Source organism: Pygocentrus nattereri, chromosome 19 (assembly GCF_015220715.1).
Source record: "Pygocentrus nattereri isolate fPygNat1 chromosome 19, fPygNat1.pri, whole genome shotgun sequence".
Lineage (NCBI taxonomy): Eukaryota > Metazoa > Chordata > Actinopteri > Characiformes > Serrasalmidae > Pygocentrus > Pygocentrus nattereri.
This window is the reverse complement of record NC_051229.1, coordinates 21527370-21541144: the sequence shown is the minus strand read 5'-3', so window position 1 is coordinate 21541144 and position 13775 is coordinate 21527370. Positions and strand designations below refer to the sequence as shown.

General features: G+C 40.2%; 1 protein-coding gene across 1 annotated transcript in view; it reads left to right on the top strand.

Annotated features, from left to right (window-relative positions):
* Positions 1 to 2255: 2255 nt before the first annotated feature.
* The window catches only part of wdr47a (WD repeat domain 47a), a 36687-nt gene continuing 25167 nt past the window's right edge, over positions 2256 to 13775 (top strand). Inside the window, exons 1-7 of the mRNA XM_017699163.2 lie at positions 2256 to 2418; positions 4627 to 4793; positions 6587 to 6670; positions 7097 to 7181; positions 8713 to 9524; positions 10453 to 10564; positions 12794 to 12975. Coding sequence (XP_017554652.1) covers positions 4636 to 4793; positions 6587 to 6670; positions 7097 to 7181; positions 8713 to 9524; positions 10453 to 10564; positions 12794 to 12975 — 1433 coding nt within the window. The 5' untranslated portion in view covers positions 2256 to 2418; positions 4627 to 4635. The remainder of the gene's footprint in view (positions 2419 to 4626; positions 4794 to 6586; positions 6671 to 7096; positions 7182 to 8712; positions 9525 to 10452; positions 10565 to 12793; positions 12976 to 13775) is intronic.

Here is a 13775-nt window from a genome sequence, read left to right as displayed (position 1 = left end):
ATACTATGTTGAAATAATGAGTTATTCAATTTCAAAAACATAAGCAATTATTTTGGCATGATAAGCCATTATTAGTCAACAGTTTTACATTCTGTGGCCAGAAATAGAGAATAAAAAAAATCAAAGAAAGGAATGGGCTTCTGTAGGTTGCCTGTGCTCCAAAAAATACTTCTACCCCACCACGGCCTATACAGTATTGTTATTTGGAAAATACGTATGTGTTTTTATTAACATTATAATGCAAATTGTTGAGGCAATTGGTCAAAGTTTTTTTTTTTCGTAACCAATGGTGAAGTTTAGGTTTTGCAACAAGTAGCCTTTGTCAACAAACAACATTTTATTGAGGAGTTTATTACACATCATAAAATGGTTCTATATAGAACCCTCTAAAGCACATTCTCCATCAATCTGAAGAACCATTTCACCATACAAAGAACCATTTAATCCTGCAAGAGTTCTTTGAGTGTCATGGTTCTATAAAGAACAGTTTACTAAAGAACCCTTGAAGAACCATCTAATTTAAGAGTGTATGTTAACAGTGTTGAAGTTTCAAAAGGAACTGTTTACTCGTGTGATGTCATGAAGCCAACGTATATATATCGCTGTTCTAACGTATATACACTCACTGGCCACTTTATTAGGTACCCCAGTTCAATTGCTTGTTAACACAAATAGCTAATTAGCCAATCACATGGCTGCAACTCAATGCATTTAGGCATGTAGAGATGGTCAAGACAACTTGCTGAAGTGCAGACCGAGCATCAGAATGGGGAAGAAAGGTTATTTAAGTGACTTTGAGCGTGGCGTGGTTGTTGGTGCCAGACGGGCTGGTCTGAGTATTTCAGAAACTGCTGATCTCCTGGGATTTTCACACACAACCATCTCTAGGGTTTACAGAGAACGGTCAGAAAAAGAGGAAATATCCAGTGAGCAGCAGTTGTGTGGACGAAAATGCCTTGTTGATGTGAGAGGTCAGAGGAGAACCGGCAGACTGGTTCAAGATGATAGAAAGGCAACAGCAACTAAAAGAACCAACCAAAATCTCTGAGGAACATTTCCAACACCTTGTTGAAAGTATGCCATGAAGAATTGAGGCAGTTCTGAAGGCAAAAGGGGGTCCAACCTTTTACTAGCAAGGTGTACCTAATAAAGTGGCTGGTGAGTGTATATCACTTTACTTTTTTTACCAGATTTTTTCCCAAGTGATTTTGGGCCGTTTCTTTTAGTTCACTCATCATGAAATTTACACATAATGCAGAGTAACAGGCATCAAATTATGTCAAAAACTGAAAAACGACAGAAATGGAGATATGAGGTTTTCTTTCGACAGCAGCGATAAATACGCCTTTCAGCCCAGACTGCTTCTGAACAAGGTACAATACAAAGCAGCCAGTCAAAACAGAGCTCGTTTACATGTTTCAGTCTTAAAGGCACAGCAACAACAACAACAACAACAAACTCTTTCATTGTAAGGGACACGAGACAACTATTTACTATAGTGAGACCACAGATAACTATATTGAGCCCACAATTTACTATATGGAGGGCATGAATTAATATACTGTGGCCACAGATAAATAGAATAAAGGTCATGAATTACTATAATGAGGTCACAATTTACTTCATTGAGTCCACAAATTACTATAGAAACATAATTCAGTCCCACCTTATTAAATAATGGAGCCCCTCAGGTGACAGTGCTTGTTGTTTAACAAGGTCTAGCTACAAACAAATACATTTAGGCCATGAATTACTATAATGAATAATGCTGCTGTAATGTAGTAATTCATGGACACACTTTATTAAAGAAATAATCACCATGTCACCTTAGGGGCTCCATACTTAAATAATCCTGACTAATAGTCGCTGATGCCAAGGCCAATAAATGGTGCTAGCATTGCTGCTGATGGTGGTCAAACGTCCTTATTAAAGGTATAATTATGTTTAAAACTAGCAAAACTCATTTCAAACAGACCACCCCATCCACCTCAGAGCACTTGGGTCTTTCCAAATGTACCTCCACTTTCAAGACACAGCATTAGAAGGGGATCATCTTTGGCTTTAAACCAGAAAATCTCACTTCAGAGGCTGTGAGGACGTTTGCGGTCGATGTTGTCCGGAGTGTCTCTCTAAAGTGAGCTGAGGGGACGTGGGAACTAATAGAAGACTTCTCAGCCCTGTGTGGGCGGGGCTTCTGCTCGAAGCGACGCCGCTCTGCACTCGGCCCTGATTGGTCGAGCTCGGCGGAGGAAACGTTCGCCTGACAACCAGAGCTGGGAGGTAACGGCGCGGAGAGGCGAGACAACAAGAGGGAGAAAGAGCGAGCAAAGATTAGCCAAAGGAAAACTACAGGACGGCGTGTGACAGCACGACCTCCGAGAGGACCTCTGTGCTTTGTGTATATGTAGACGTTATCAGGTGAGCTCTAAATCCCCGCTGAGCGCCGTTATTCCTCCGCTCTCTGTAGAGGCGAGGCTGGGCTGCAGCCAGCGAGCGCTGTCTGTCTTCATGCCGCTTAGTTAGCTTATCGCTAGTTAGCCATCCTCCACTCACTGATCTAAATCTGCCACAGCGGATTTGGAGGGATGTCGTCGCTCGTCGCCAGGATTTCTCGGGTGACTGTAGCGGGCCAGCTTGTGCTTACAAGGCTCGTTCTGAGCTGGTACATGTTATGGAGGAGAATGCACCGTTACAGAGCCGTAACAGGCAGGCTGGGCTTCTGGTAGCTGCAGGCAGGCAGGCAGGCGGTGGGAAAGCGTGAGTAAGCAAAGGCTCCGGATGCTAGCAGCTCAGCTGGGTGGGACACTCCGGCCCACTTGGTTTATGAAAAGCTGGGGGTTGGCTGCATTTTTAGGGGGGCTTCGTTTTTCTTCTCAGATGCAGCCCGGTTTCGTTTTATTGGGCGTTATGCCGGCTGTTTACTTGATTATACGGATCAGTCATTTGCGATAGACTAAATGTGATGGAATCTTAGAGCCGTGCCGCCCCATAACAAACATAGAGAAACATAACCTGCCTCGTAAGATTTATTTGCTCTAGGAGTTCAGCTGATGATTACATCTGTAATCGGTTAACATATCGTCTGTTTGTCCGAATAAACGACTAATCTAATGATTGTGAAACCCAGATTGCTTCTGTTTGAGTGAGAATCACATTTAAATACTGGGACAAGAAGCCTGAACATTCATCATTCCAAATATTAAATTGCCTTTGCTTACATTACTGTGAGATGTAATCCTAAGTTGAAAAACTATAGCGTTAAACTAGTCTTGCAAAGGTAGCACGTCTTAAGACAATAGATCAACTTAATCACAAGTACAATACAAGAAAACTTAGACTCCTAAAGTTAATAAACCGTTAATAAACATGTGAATATATTGCTTTCTTATTTCTCATTTGCTGGCTGCTGTTATTTTTCAACTTATCACCTTTTGATATTTTTGAGTCCAGCGGACATTTGAGCATTTATCTGTTTCCCATTTTTAAAATTCTGAACAGTTAAGTTTTCTTATTTTAGTTTGGGACTATATATCTATAATTCTGCCTTCCAAATCCTTGCATGTACCTCTTTGCCACTATGTTTTAGGCTAAGACTTTCTCAAAAACCGTCATAAAGCCATGTTTTAGTGTATTGTGTATTGTGTATTTTGTGTAGCAGTGTTGTTGGAGCAAGGTTTTAGAAGTGTTAAACTATTCAAACATCTGCTTCTTATCACCACCATGGGCAGTTCTGACCCTGTTACACATCGGACCACTCTGAATGACTTTCTTTACATCCTAAAGATTCAATTATGCAAAGATTAAATAAACTTTTGAAAAATAGGTGGAGTTCCTCTTTAACAGGCTTTACAGCTCTCACACAGAAGTGTTGTTAGATGACTGAGGCTAACAGCTGTACAGGTGTGGCTATACTGTAGTATAGAGAAGGTCTGCTGAGCAGTCTCAGTCTGAAGCCTTTAATGCTTCCAGACTTTCTTTTGTCTGTCTGTCTCTCTGTCTGTTTGTCTATATCTTTCTGGTTGCCTGTCTGCCCATCTATTTGTTTATCTATCTGTCTGACTATCTGCGTACCTGGTTGTCTATCTATCTGTATATCTGTCTGTCTACACAAATGCTAATACCTTTATCTGTCTATCTGTCTGTCCGTCTGTCTGGTTGTCTGTCTGTCTGTCTATTGTTTATATATCTGTGTGTCTGTCTATCTGGTTGTCTGTCTGTTTCTATATGAGTACATATATCTTTAATTATCTATCTACCTATCTATCTGGTTGTCTGTCTGTATTTTTATCTGGCTGTTTGTCTATTTATTTAAATGTCTGTCTATTTGTCTGTGTATCTCTATTTCCCGGTTCTGCTGTTCTCTCTTTCTCTGTCAGTGTTGCTGTCTTATTCTGTTTTCTTTCTCTCTTACTCTGTTCTCCATCCACTTTATTTTCTTTTCCATCACTCTATTTATCTTTCAATCTCTCTTTTCTTTATTTATTGTTCTTTCACTCTGTTCTCTTTTTCCTCACATTGCTCTCTTTCTGTCTGTCATTCTGTTCTCTCTTCTCTCTGTCTCTTTAATGCTCCATCCATTCTTTCTAGTAGGTTTCTTCACTTTCTCTCCCTCTTTCTTCATAACAGCCCACCACCATGACAGCAGAGGAGACCATTAATGTGAAGGAGGTGGAGATCATTAAGGTGATGCTGGACTTCCTGAACTCACGGAAGCTGCACATCAGCATGCTAGCGCTGGAGAAGGAAAGTGGAGTGATAAATGGTCTCTACTCAGATGACATGCTCTTCCTCAGGTCTGACTTACACTCAAGACATCTAAACTCATCTCTTCTCACTTGCACACTGGAGATTTATGAGCCTCTTAAAAGAATAATTCAATTTTTTCCAAACACGGTATAAACCCCATGTTTATCTGCACCATCTGTGTTGTACAGTTGAGTACCATGCACAGTAATTATGATCTGTTTTTTCTTACTGTGTGGAAAAAAAAGAAAATGTCTTTAAACTAACTGATTACAGAAAACAGGTGCTGTCTGTGGTAATAGACTGTTTGCTACATATAGGCTACATATACAGATTAGTTTCTGTACTGTAATGTTCTGTAGCAGCGCATTGCATCACTCAATAGTTAGACAGAATTCATTCAATTTGTATTTCATGGAAAAGAAGTTTCTTAAGTACAGAGGCACTTACTTGTGTTCTCGGTGGCTAAAATCAAGCCAGAGTGTATTGTCCTCCTCAGATGTGCAACTGAGAACATTAAAATGTAAAAATTATATAAAAATGTTTGATCAATTGTTGGCTCTGAATTCCCAAGATAATGAAAATGCAAATGAGACACTGCTTTCCCTTAAGACAGCAAGACAGATGTTTAGGCTAAATGGAACAACGGTGAAGGTGTTGCATAACTCCAGTAGCTAATCATACAAATTTTTAATCCTGTGCTAGTCGGTCATAAACATTACAGATGTCCTGTGGTAAAGTGGCATCATCCCGCTTCCCCATGAATAACTAATCCCTTCTCAATAGTACTTCAGTTTCCAAAAAGAAGGAGTAGCCTTAGTTGTGAAGCTTTTTCTTCATCAGCAATGGCAGGCGGTGGGAGGAGATGTGAAGGAGGACTTTTAATTTGAAGGAGGCCTGATTCACACATTGTTATTTGTTTACGTGAGTGGGACTGGAGACAGTGTGGGTCTCACCCACTGTTGTTGTGTGTGTTGAGGGCCAGCACTTTTACAATAGTACCCATTCATGCTGCCGTCCTGAGACTGTCGCTAGGCTGGAAGTGCAGAAAGGACGGATTAGAGCTGAGAGCAGACCCTAGACTCTAGAGTGTTTCATCTGGCGCTTCCATTTTAGACACTTATTAGACCTACTGACCCTTAGCTGCTTCATTTGTAATTGGGTGACAGACTGTAGTGATGAGTGGAGCACATTGAACAATGCAAAATTATTGGGAATTTTCTCTCCAAGGAACACACGTATAGGTAGGGCCTGGCAATATGACAATATTTATCATTATTGTTATAAATAACATCACAGTGTCACAGTGTGCTTTACTGAGTGTGTAAGTGCATTTAGGTGTTGCCAGTACCTACAGAACACTAACCAACTATGTTTTGTTACAAATAAAGCATAATTAGTCCTATTTAATTGGATTTGGTGCTGCAGAAATGCTGAATATGTATCATTGCATGAATAGTTTTTAGTATTTTGTCTTTACTAGTATTTATACTAGTATTTAGTATCTTTCGGCTCAACGTAGGTCAGAAATAATACATTGTGACATATTGTGTATGTTGAAATCTTCTTGAAGTATTGTGATATTATATTTTTGCCATATTGCTCAGCTCTACACTTGGTGTGGGTGAAAGGATGCAGTAATATAGTATTTGTAGGCTGATGCTGATATCCAGTATTTTTCATGTACATATCTGCCGATAAATAACATGCATCTGCATACACACACAGTACTTTCTGAATACCGAGTTAATAAGAGGCGATCTGTCTGCTCTGTCCCTTGCCTTTTCTCTCACTCTAACTATCTGTCTGTCCCTCTCTCTTTCTCTCTCTCTCTCTGTCTCAGGCAGCTTATTCTCGATGGACAGTGGGATGAGGTACTGCAGTTCATTCAGCCTCTGGAGTGCATGGACAAGTTTGATAAGAAAAGGTAAGTTCTGTCTTCTCTCAGGGTTCTCAGCATGTCTTCTGATTAAATACCGCATGCTCAAATCCAGATGCAGACTAGAATCCATAGCCAGTTTGTGCTGATCCCTAATTTGTAATTGTAACAGGATCAGGTACTGGAACATTTTTCCAATGGCTTTTAATTTTATGTCTTTTCCTCGGAGGCTGAGTGACATGACTGGATTTTATGGTTATCATATGTCACAATGCCCTTTTCTGAGAGGATATCATCAGTATTGACTACTGACATGTTTCATTACAGATTAAGCATAATTAATAGAAAAATCACCATGGTTTTATATTTACTACTGTTATTATAGTTTTTTAGAAGAGGCACTGCAGGCTCTATTTTTGTCAGTTAAATCTTACTAAATATTGTTGTATTTATTGCCATATTGCCCACTCCTAGGTTCCGCTACATTGTCCTGAAGCAGAAATTTCTGGAAGCACTGTGTGTGAACAATGCCATGTCAGCTGAGGATGAGCCGCAGCATGTGAGTACTGCTGCCTGTAGAATTTATACCACTGAACTGTCACTCTGATTCACTTCTGTCTGATGTAATGGCAAAGCTTGTTGTCTGTAGACAGCATAAAGCTAAATTCTATATAGGGCTGGGTGACAAAACAATAACAATAATTATTGCAATATGACTTTTCCTTGATCGAGCAATAAGACATGTTTGATACATTTTCAATATAATACACCATTCTCACACTCGCTGGTGGCGTTTTCTACTGCAAGGAAAGCGACACTTCTGTGCTGTCATCAGCAGAGGGCACACTTCTAAGTTTTTCAAAATTATTAGAGAGGGGGGGTGGTGAGTAAAAAAGGTCGCCAGATATACTTTAGCAATGGCTGAAACGTGGAGTTGCACATTCGCTGTTTGAGTGGAGCAACCGGCTATCTGTTGTCCTGTTACTGAGTGTGAGTGACGACATCAGTGGCGTAACTGTAACATTACTGTCCTACAGTGAACTCACCTCTTTCCTCACATCCTAACAAGCTTTAGCAGCGTTAAATCATGTCTCATACTCACAATTAAATCGCTGTTACAGCGCTCTAAAAGTCATTTTAGTATTAGTGCATTCCCAAGCAATGAAAGTGAAAGAAAGAAGGAAGTTCATGCAAGTTACAGCCCTGATTTAAACAAAAGTAAACTGAGGAAGCTGTGAGGCATTGGAAAGTGAGAGAGCGCTGTCTTTCCAGGCTAGCTGTTTCTAGCAGCTGGCTAATTTGAAGCAGCACTCCGTCATTCACACAGCACGATGAATTGATGATACTATAGATCAAACAAGACACACCACTGTCAATTTAAACATACCTAAAAGTATGGACTGGTGTTGATATATTGCGGTTCACCCTCAAACTACTACGATAGAATAGAGAAATCCAGTAGTCTGTAGCTGGTGTTTGAATACTGTGATATGCTCTGACAGGGATGTGGTAAGACTGATGGCCGAAAGGCAGTGGGATCTGTTATTGTTGTATCGAGCCAGCTAATGTTTACTGTTCGTACTAAGTTGACATTGTTGAGAAACTAAACAGTTTAGCACTGTTGTTGGCCACTTATTTAGCATTTGTAACGGGATAGCCTAGCACTTGTCATCAGACTTCTAAAAATAATATTTTCTTTCTTAAATTATGACTATTGCAAAAACTGTGACTGTGCTTTTCCAGTTGATAAAAACAGCTCACCAGAAACTTTCTTCCACTGTCCCATGACAAATTTTTGTCCCACTGTTTGGCAAGTGTTTGTCATGTTCTGACCATAAAGGATAGTTTGAAACAACAATTAACCACCCAGGCACAAAAATCAGCCTTTAAACTTGAAAGAAATTATAATTTGACACTTATCGCGATATGTATCAATATCGAATTATATTAATTTTGTTTGTCATGATAACATTTTTGGCCATATCGCCCAGCTCTAGCTCTATAAAGTTTAAAATTCATTTTGTGTTTACCCTCTTTCTCTTGCTCTCCCTCACTTTACCACTCTGTCTCTTTGCTTTATACCCAAACAGCTGGAGTTCACCATGCAGGAAGCTGTAAAATGCCTCCACGCTCTGGAGGAGTTCTGCCCCTCTAAGGAGGACTATAGTAAGCTGTGCCTGCTCCTGACCCTGCCCCGACTGACCAACCATGCTGAGTTCAAGGACTGGAACCCCAGCACGGCACGTGTCCAGTGCTTCGAGGAAGCCTGTGCCATGGTGGCAGAGTTCATCCCGGCTGACCGCAAACTGAGTGAGGCTGGCTTTAAGGCTAGCGGCAATCGCCTCTTCCAGTTACTAATCAAGGGTCTCCTGTATGAGTGCTGCGTGGAGTTTTGCCAGAGCAAAGCCACGGGTGAGGAAATCACAGAAGCTGAAGTTCTGCTGGGAATTGACATGCTGTGTGGAAACGGCTGCGACGATCTGGACCTCAGTCTGCTCTCCTGGCTACAAAACCTTTCCCCCAGTGTCTTCTCCTGCGCCTTCGAGCAGAAAATCCTCAACATCCACACAGACCGCCTGGTCAAGCCAGCCAAAGCAGCCTACGCTGACCTGTTGACCCCGCTAATCAGCAAATTGTCACCCTACCCAGCCTCTCCCCTTCGCCGCCCACAGTCAGCCGACACCTACATGTCTCGCTCGCTCAACCCAGCACTGGATGGCCTCTCTTATGGCCTATCAGGCCTGGAGAAGAGAGGAGGGGGCGGAACCACAGACGCAAGCAAGGCTTCACCCATGTCACACTCATTCGCTAACTTCCAGTACCCTGGTGGGCAGAACCTGAGCCGCAGTCTAATGATGGAGGAGTCACAGTGCCACAGCATCTTCGAGGAGTCACCCGAGAGGTAATGTTTTGGTTATGCAGCCCATGCAAGCAAGAGAAGTTAATGATATGATAAGGAGTGTTGATATTTTCAGAAGTATGTGGACGCCTGACCATCACACCTATGTGAGCTTGTCGGACAACTCATTCCAAAACTGCGGGCATCAACATGGATTTGGGCCCCCTTTTGTAGCTATAACAGCCTGCACTCTTCTGGGGAGGCTTTCAACATGATTTTGAAATGTGGCTATGGATTTTTTTCCATTGAGTCAAAAGCTATTTGCTTCAATGAGCTATGTGCTTCAGCACTTGATGTCCCTGCTCTGTGAGTTTGTGTGGTTTGTTGCTTCGTTGCTGATTTCACAATAGGAGCACTTACAGTTGACCAGGGCAGATCTAGCAGGGCAGAAATTTCACAAACTGACTTAAGGCAAAGGGAGCTTCCTATGACTGCCAAATTTGAAGTCGCTGGGCTTTTTAGTACAAGCCAGTTTTCTAACATGTTATTTTTTAGAGAAATGTGTTTCCACTCTTTCTGCTCCAAACTAAAATAAGCTAGAGCTCTACCTTCTCAGTGATGTATTTAACAACATCTCCTTGGCAGTGGACTTATGTCAGCCAGCTCTATCACATACATAACATACATACATAAATAAGAAATCTATGCATTTAATTAGCATTTTTTTCTAATTCTGTATCACAGAGGAATCATATTGTGTATATATTGTGAAATTTGCGTTTCCTGTTTGTGTGTGAGAGAGGCAGAGATGGGCACACAATTTTTATGCTGTAATTATAATAACAGCGTGTGTGTGGGTGTGGATGGGATTGTGTGAGAGAAAATATGAATTATGATTGGTCTCTTATTGCCTTATAGCAATTACTTTAATAATAGGTATGTGAAAAATACAGAGAGACCGAGTAATGTGCTTTTTCTGTTTGTGTTGCAGCTCCAGAACTGAAACTCCCTCTGATAAAATGATGAGTTCAACAGGGCCTCAGAATTCTCGCCCAGTCCCCTCCCCTGGTCAGGATGCCCCAACTCCATCAGAGAGAAATGAGGTAATGGCATGAAATTCCTGAATTTGGCATTTATCGATTGGCAGTAAATGTTATGCTCAGATAGACTGGTATTTCACACATCTGTAACATACTGACATTTATTATTAGTATAGCTTTGTAGAATTGTTGATCGTGTCTGGCAGCTTACAGCATCCACTTTCCTCTGATCAGCTGTTAACATTAACGCTGCTGTGCTCGATTTCCTCTCACTACTTCTGCTGCTCTCATTACGGCTGCAGAAATGCTTTACACTTTAGATGAGCTTAGCAAACACAGGCTAAGATCTGCGGTGATATTTACGCATTTTTACGCGCAAGCTAAAGTGACTGGGTATTACGCTAGAGCAGCTGTATATTTCTCTTTCTAAAATTCTGCCAAGTTAACTTACATTTGAATCTATCATTTTGGACTCTTTCTACTGGTTTGTTTATCATGAAATTTTGACACTGTGTGAACAGCAGCTGACATTTTTCCATTTATCTAAAAAAAAAAAAAAGCTTTTGTTCCAACAGTGACAATACTTACTTATTTGGCTGATTACATATGCAGCGTGTTTATGTATTTGTTTGCTGTGCTGTTGTCAGGGGCACCACTCTCAGTGTGAAGTGTGCAGATGTGTCCACTTGCTGGTTTGTGTGTGTGTGTGTGTGTGTGTGTGTGTGTGTGTGTGTGTGTGTGTGTGTGTAAGTGTGTGTGTGTGTGTATTGTGGACTGTCTGCTTCATAACTCCAATGCAGAATTGGGCTGGGTGATAAATGCTGCCTCCTATATTTCTCCCACTGGAGCTCACAGTGGGCTGTTTCCAGGCTGCAGTTGGCAGGTGTGTCACTGTGTGTTGATAAATGTAAAAGAATGAGAGTGGCTGCTTATTTCCCACATCTCCATTTGTGAGATGACTGATGTGGGTAGGGGTGATCAATATGGCTTAAAAATGGCTAAGACCAAGCAGTATGAAGATGTGGTTACAGACACCAATTTAACAGGGTAAAAATTTTGAAAACTGATATCAATTATCTGAAATAATTTTACATGCTCAAATGGTCAAAAATGGTTATGTGATCATAAAGTAAACTGGACTACAGTAGTTTGTTTTATTTAATGCTTTAGTGATTACTGTCAGTTCTACTTTTGTATTACAGAGATTGTCGGTTGTCAACTGTGAATTGCCAAATATGATTTTTAGTTCTTAGTTGTCAAATTTCAACTCAAACAGCAAAAAACTCTTAATTCATATAAATAGTAACATGCAAACACAGTGCCTTCCAGTGTTGTTTGTGTATCTCAAATCTAATGCTTGCTCATCAGTCAACAATGCAAGCGTGACATCATGAGTCTCATTTAGAATGTAGATGTCAATCACAAGTACCACCTATCTGTTGCATGTTTCTCACGTTTTTCATTTTTCCACGATTGATGTCAGTGCTAGCTTTGATTGTTTGATGACATTCAAATAATTTGCAAACAAAAATGCCTCATCCCAAAAAGCCTTTCCTGAGATTTATAGCCTTTTTTTAGACTAAAACATGAAATGAGTTTTTATCGTTATCATCTTTGTGTTTTTCAGTTTCTTCTTCTACTTAGCCGTTTTCTCCTAATTTTAGTATGCTGTGCCTTATGTTACTGTAGAAACGTGCATTTCACCTGAAAACATTAAAAACATATTAAAAGGGAAAAATGAGATCTTCAGGTTGCAGTGACATGTGAATACCTGGTGCAGTAAAAAAACAAAAAGATAAATGAATTGTCGCTATTACTTGAGGAATCAGGTTGGCTAACCTCTTCTGTCTTATTTCTGAGTTCACAGAATGGTAAAAAACAGCAAAAAGTAAATAAATTTATTTGGTGCGAAGGTTATGAAAGGTTATAATATACATCTGTTTATTTTTCCTTTCAGAAAACTGGTACTTGGTATGAATAGTTATTTAGGGTTACTGTCTCTGGGTTTGCTGAATGATTAAAGAGGAGTTTTTGTGCTGTTTTGCAAAAAACAAGACTGAGGAACACTACGTAAGATGAGGTGATTTTTTTTCCACAACTCAGCAAGATAATGATCATTTCTGAATTCCAGAGAAAAAAACTAACAAGGGTTCTGTCACTTCTCTTATTTTGCACCCTTTTGTTTTGGTTTTAATATATTTGTCTCACGTTAAATGTGACACGGGTGTATTTACATGAATGTCTCAAGTGAACTGCAGAACTGCTTTAGCACTTCTCTCTCTGTGTCTGTAGCTGCGGGACTCCACAGAGCAGTATCAGGAGTACTACAGGCAGCGTTTGAGAGTACAGCAGCATCTGGAGCAGAAGCAGCAGCAGAGACAGCTCTATCAGCAGATGCTGCTGGAGGGAGGAGTCCAGCATCAGGAGACTCCACCCACTGCCAAGCACAACCTCACAGAGACCTTCCTCAACAGGTCAGTCACAATGCCTTATGTCTGACCTGATGATTTAAAAAAAATCTTAAGTATTAATTTGCCTGTATCTTTTAATATAGATGATAATGTGTTAATAAGTTTTCAGTCTGAATAGTTAAAAAAAATGAAAGGCTTACTCTGGTATAATCCATAAAGTGGCTTGTATAAGTGACTTATATATTCAAATAAATATGTATTCAAATTTATTTTCAGTCTTCTTTTGTTCTGAATTTTTTCCTGAAACTCATGTTAAAAAAAAGACTGAGCATTATTTCATAATATTGAAATCAATTCTTAATTACCTTTCTTTTGTGACTTTATGGCTAGACTTCTTCCTCTTCATCTAGCAGGTGGAAAGGTACTTATTGCCACCTGATGAGCTGAAGTTGCGTTTTTTCTTTTACAGTTCATGACATTGTTGCTAAGACCTGATTGAGGAACAGAATGGCTTAATCTTTTTACCAAAAAAATACTCAAACATGTAATATCGATGTCAAAAGATGCTTGATTTTAGTAGTTGTTGTTCATGATTAATCACCAAGGCCAGCATTCAAGACTAAATGTCAGTTGTTTAGCTTGTGCTCAGAACCTCCAATCTACATTGCTGCTATAATATAGTCCCACAGCATCATATTCATGCACAACCATAAACCCAGGACCACCTTATGGAGACCTTCCTCACTTTCTCTGAGGTCAGGGTGTTTTACAGCACTAAACAGGTGCAAGACCCAAACAGAAGACAGAATATTCTTTATAAACACCGTCCATATAGTCACCAGGAGTCATTCTGTAAATGGAAA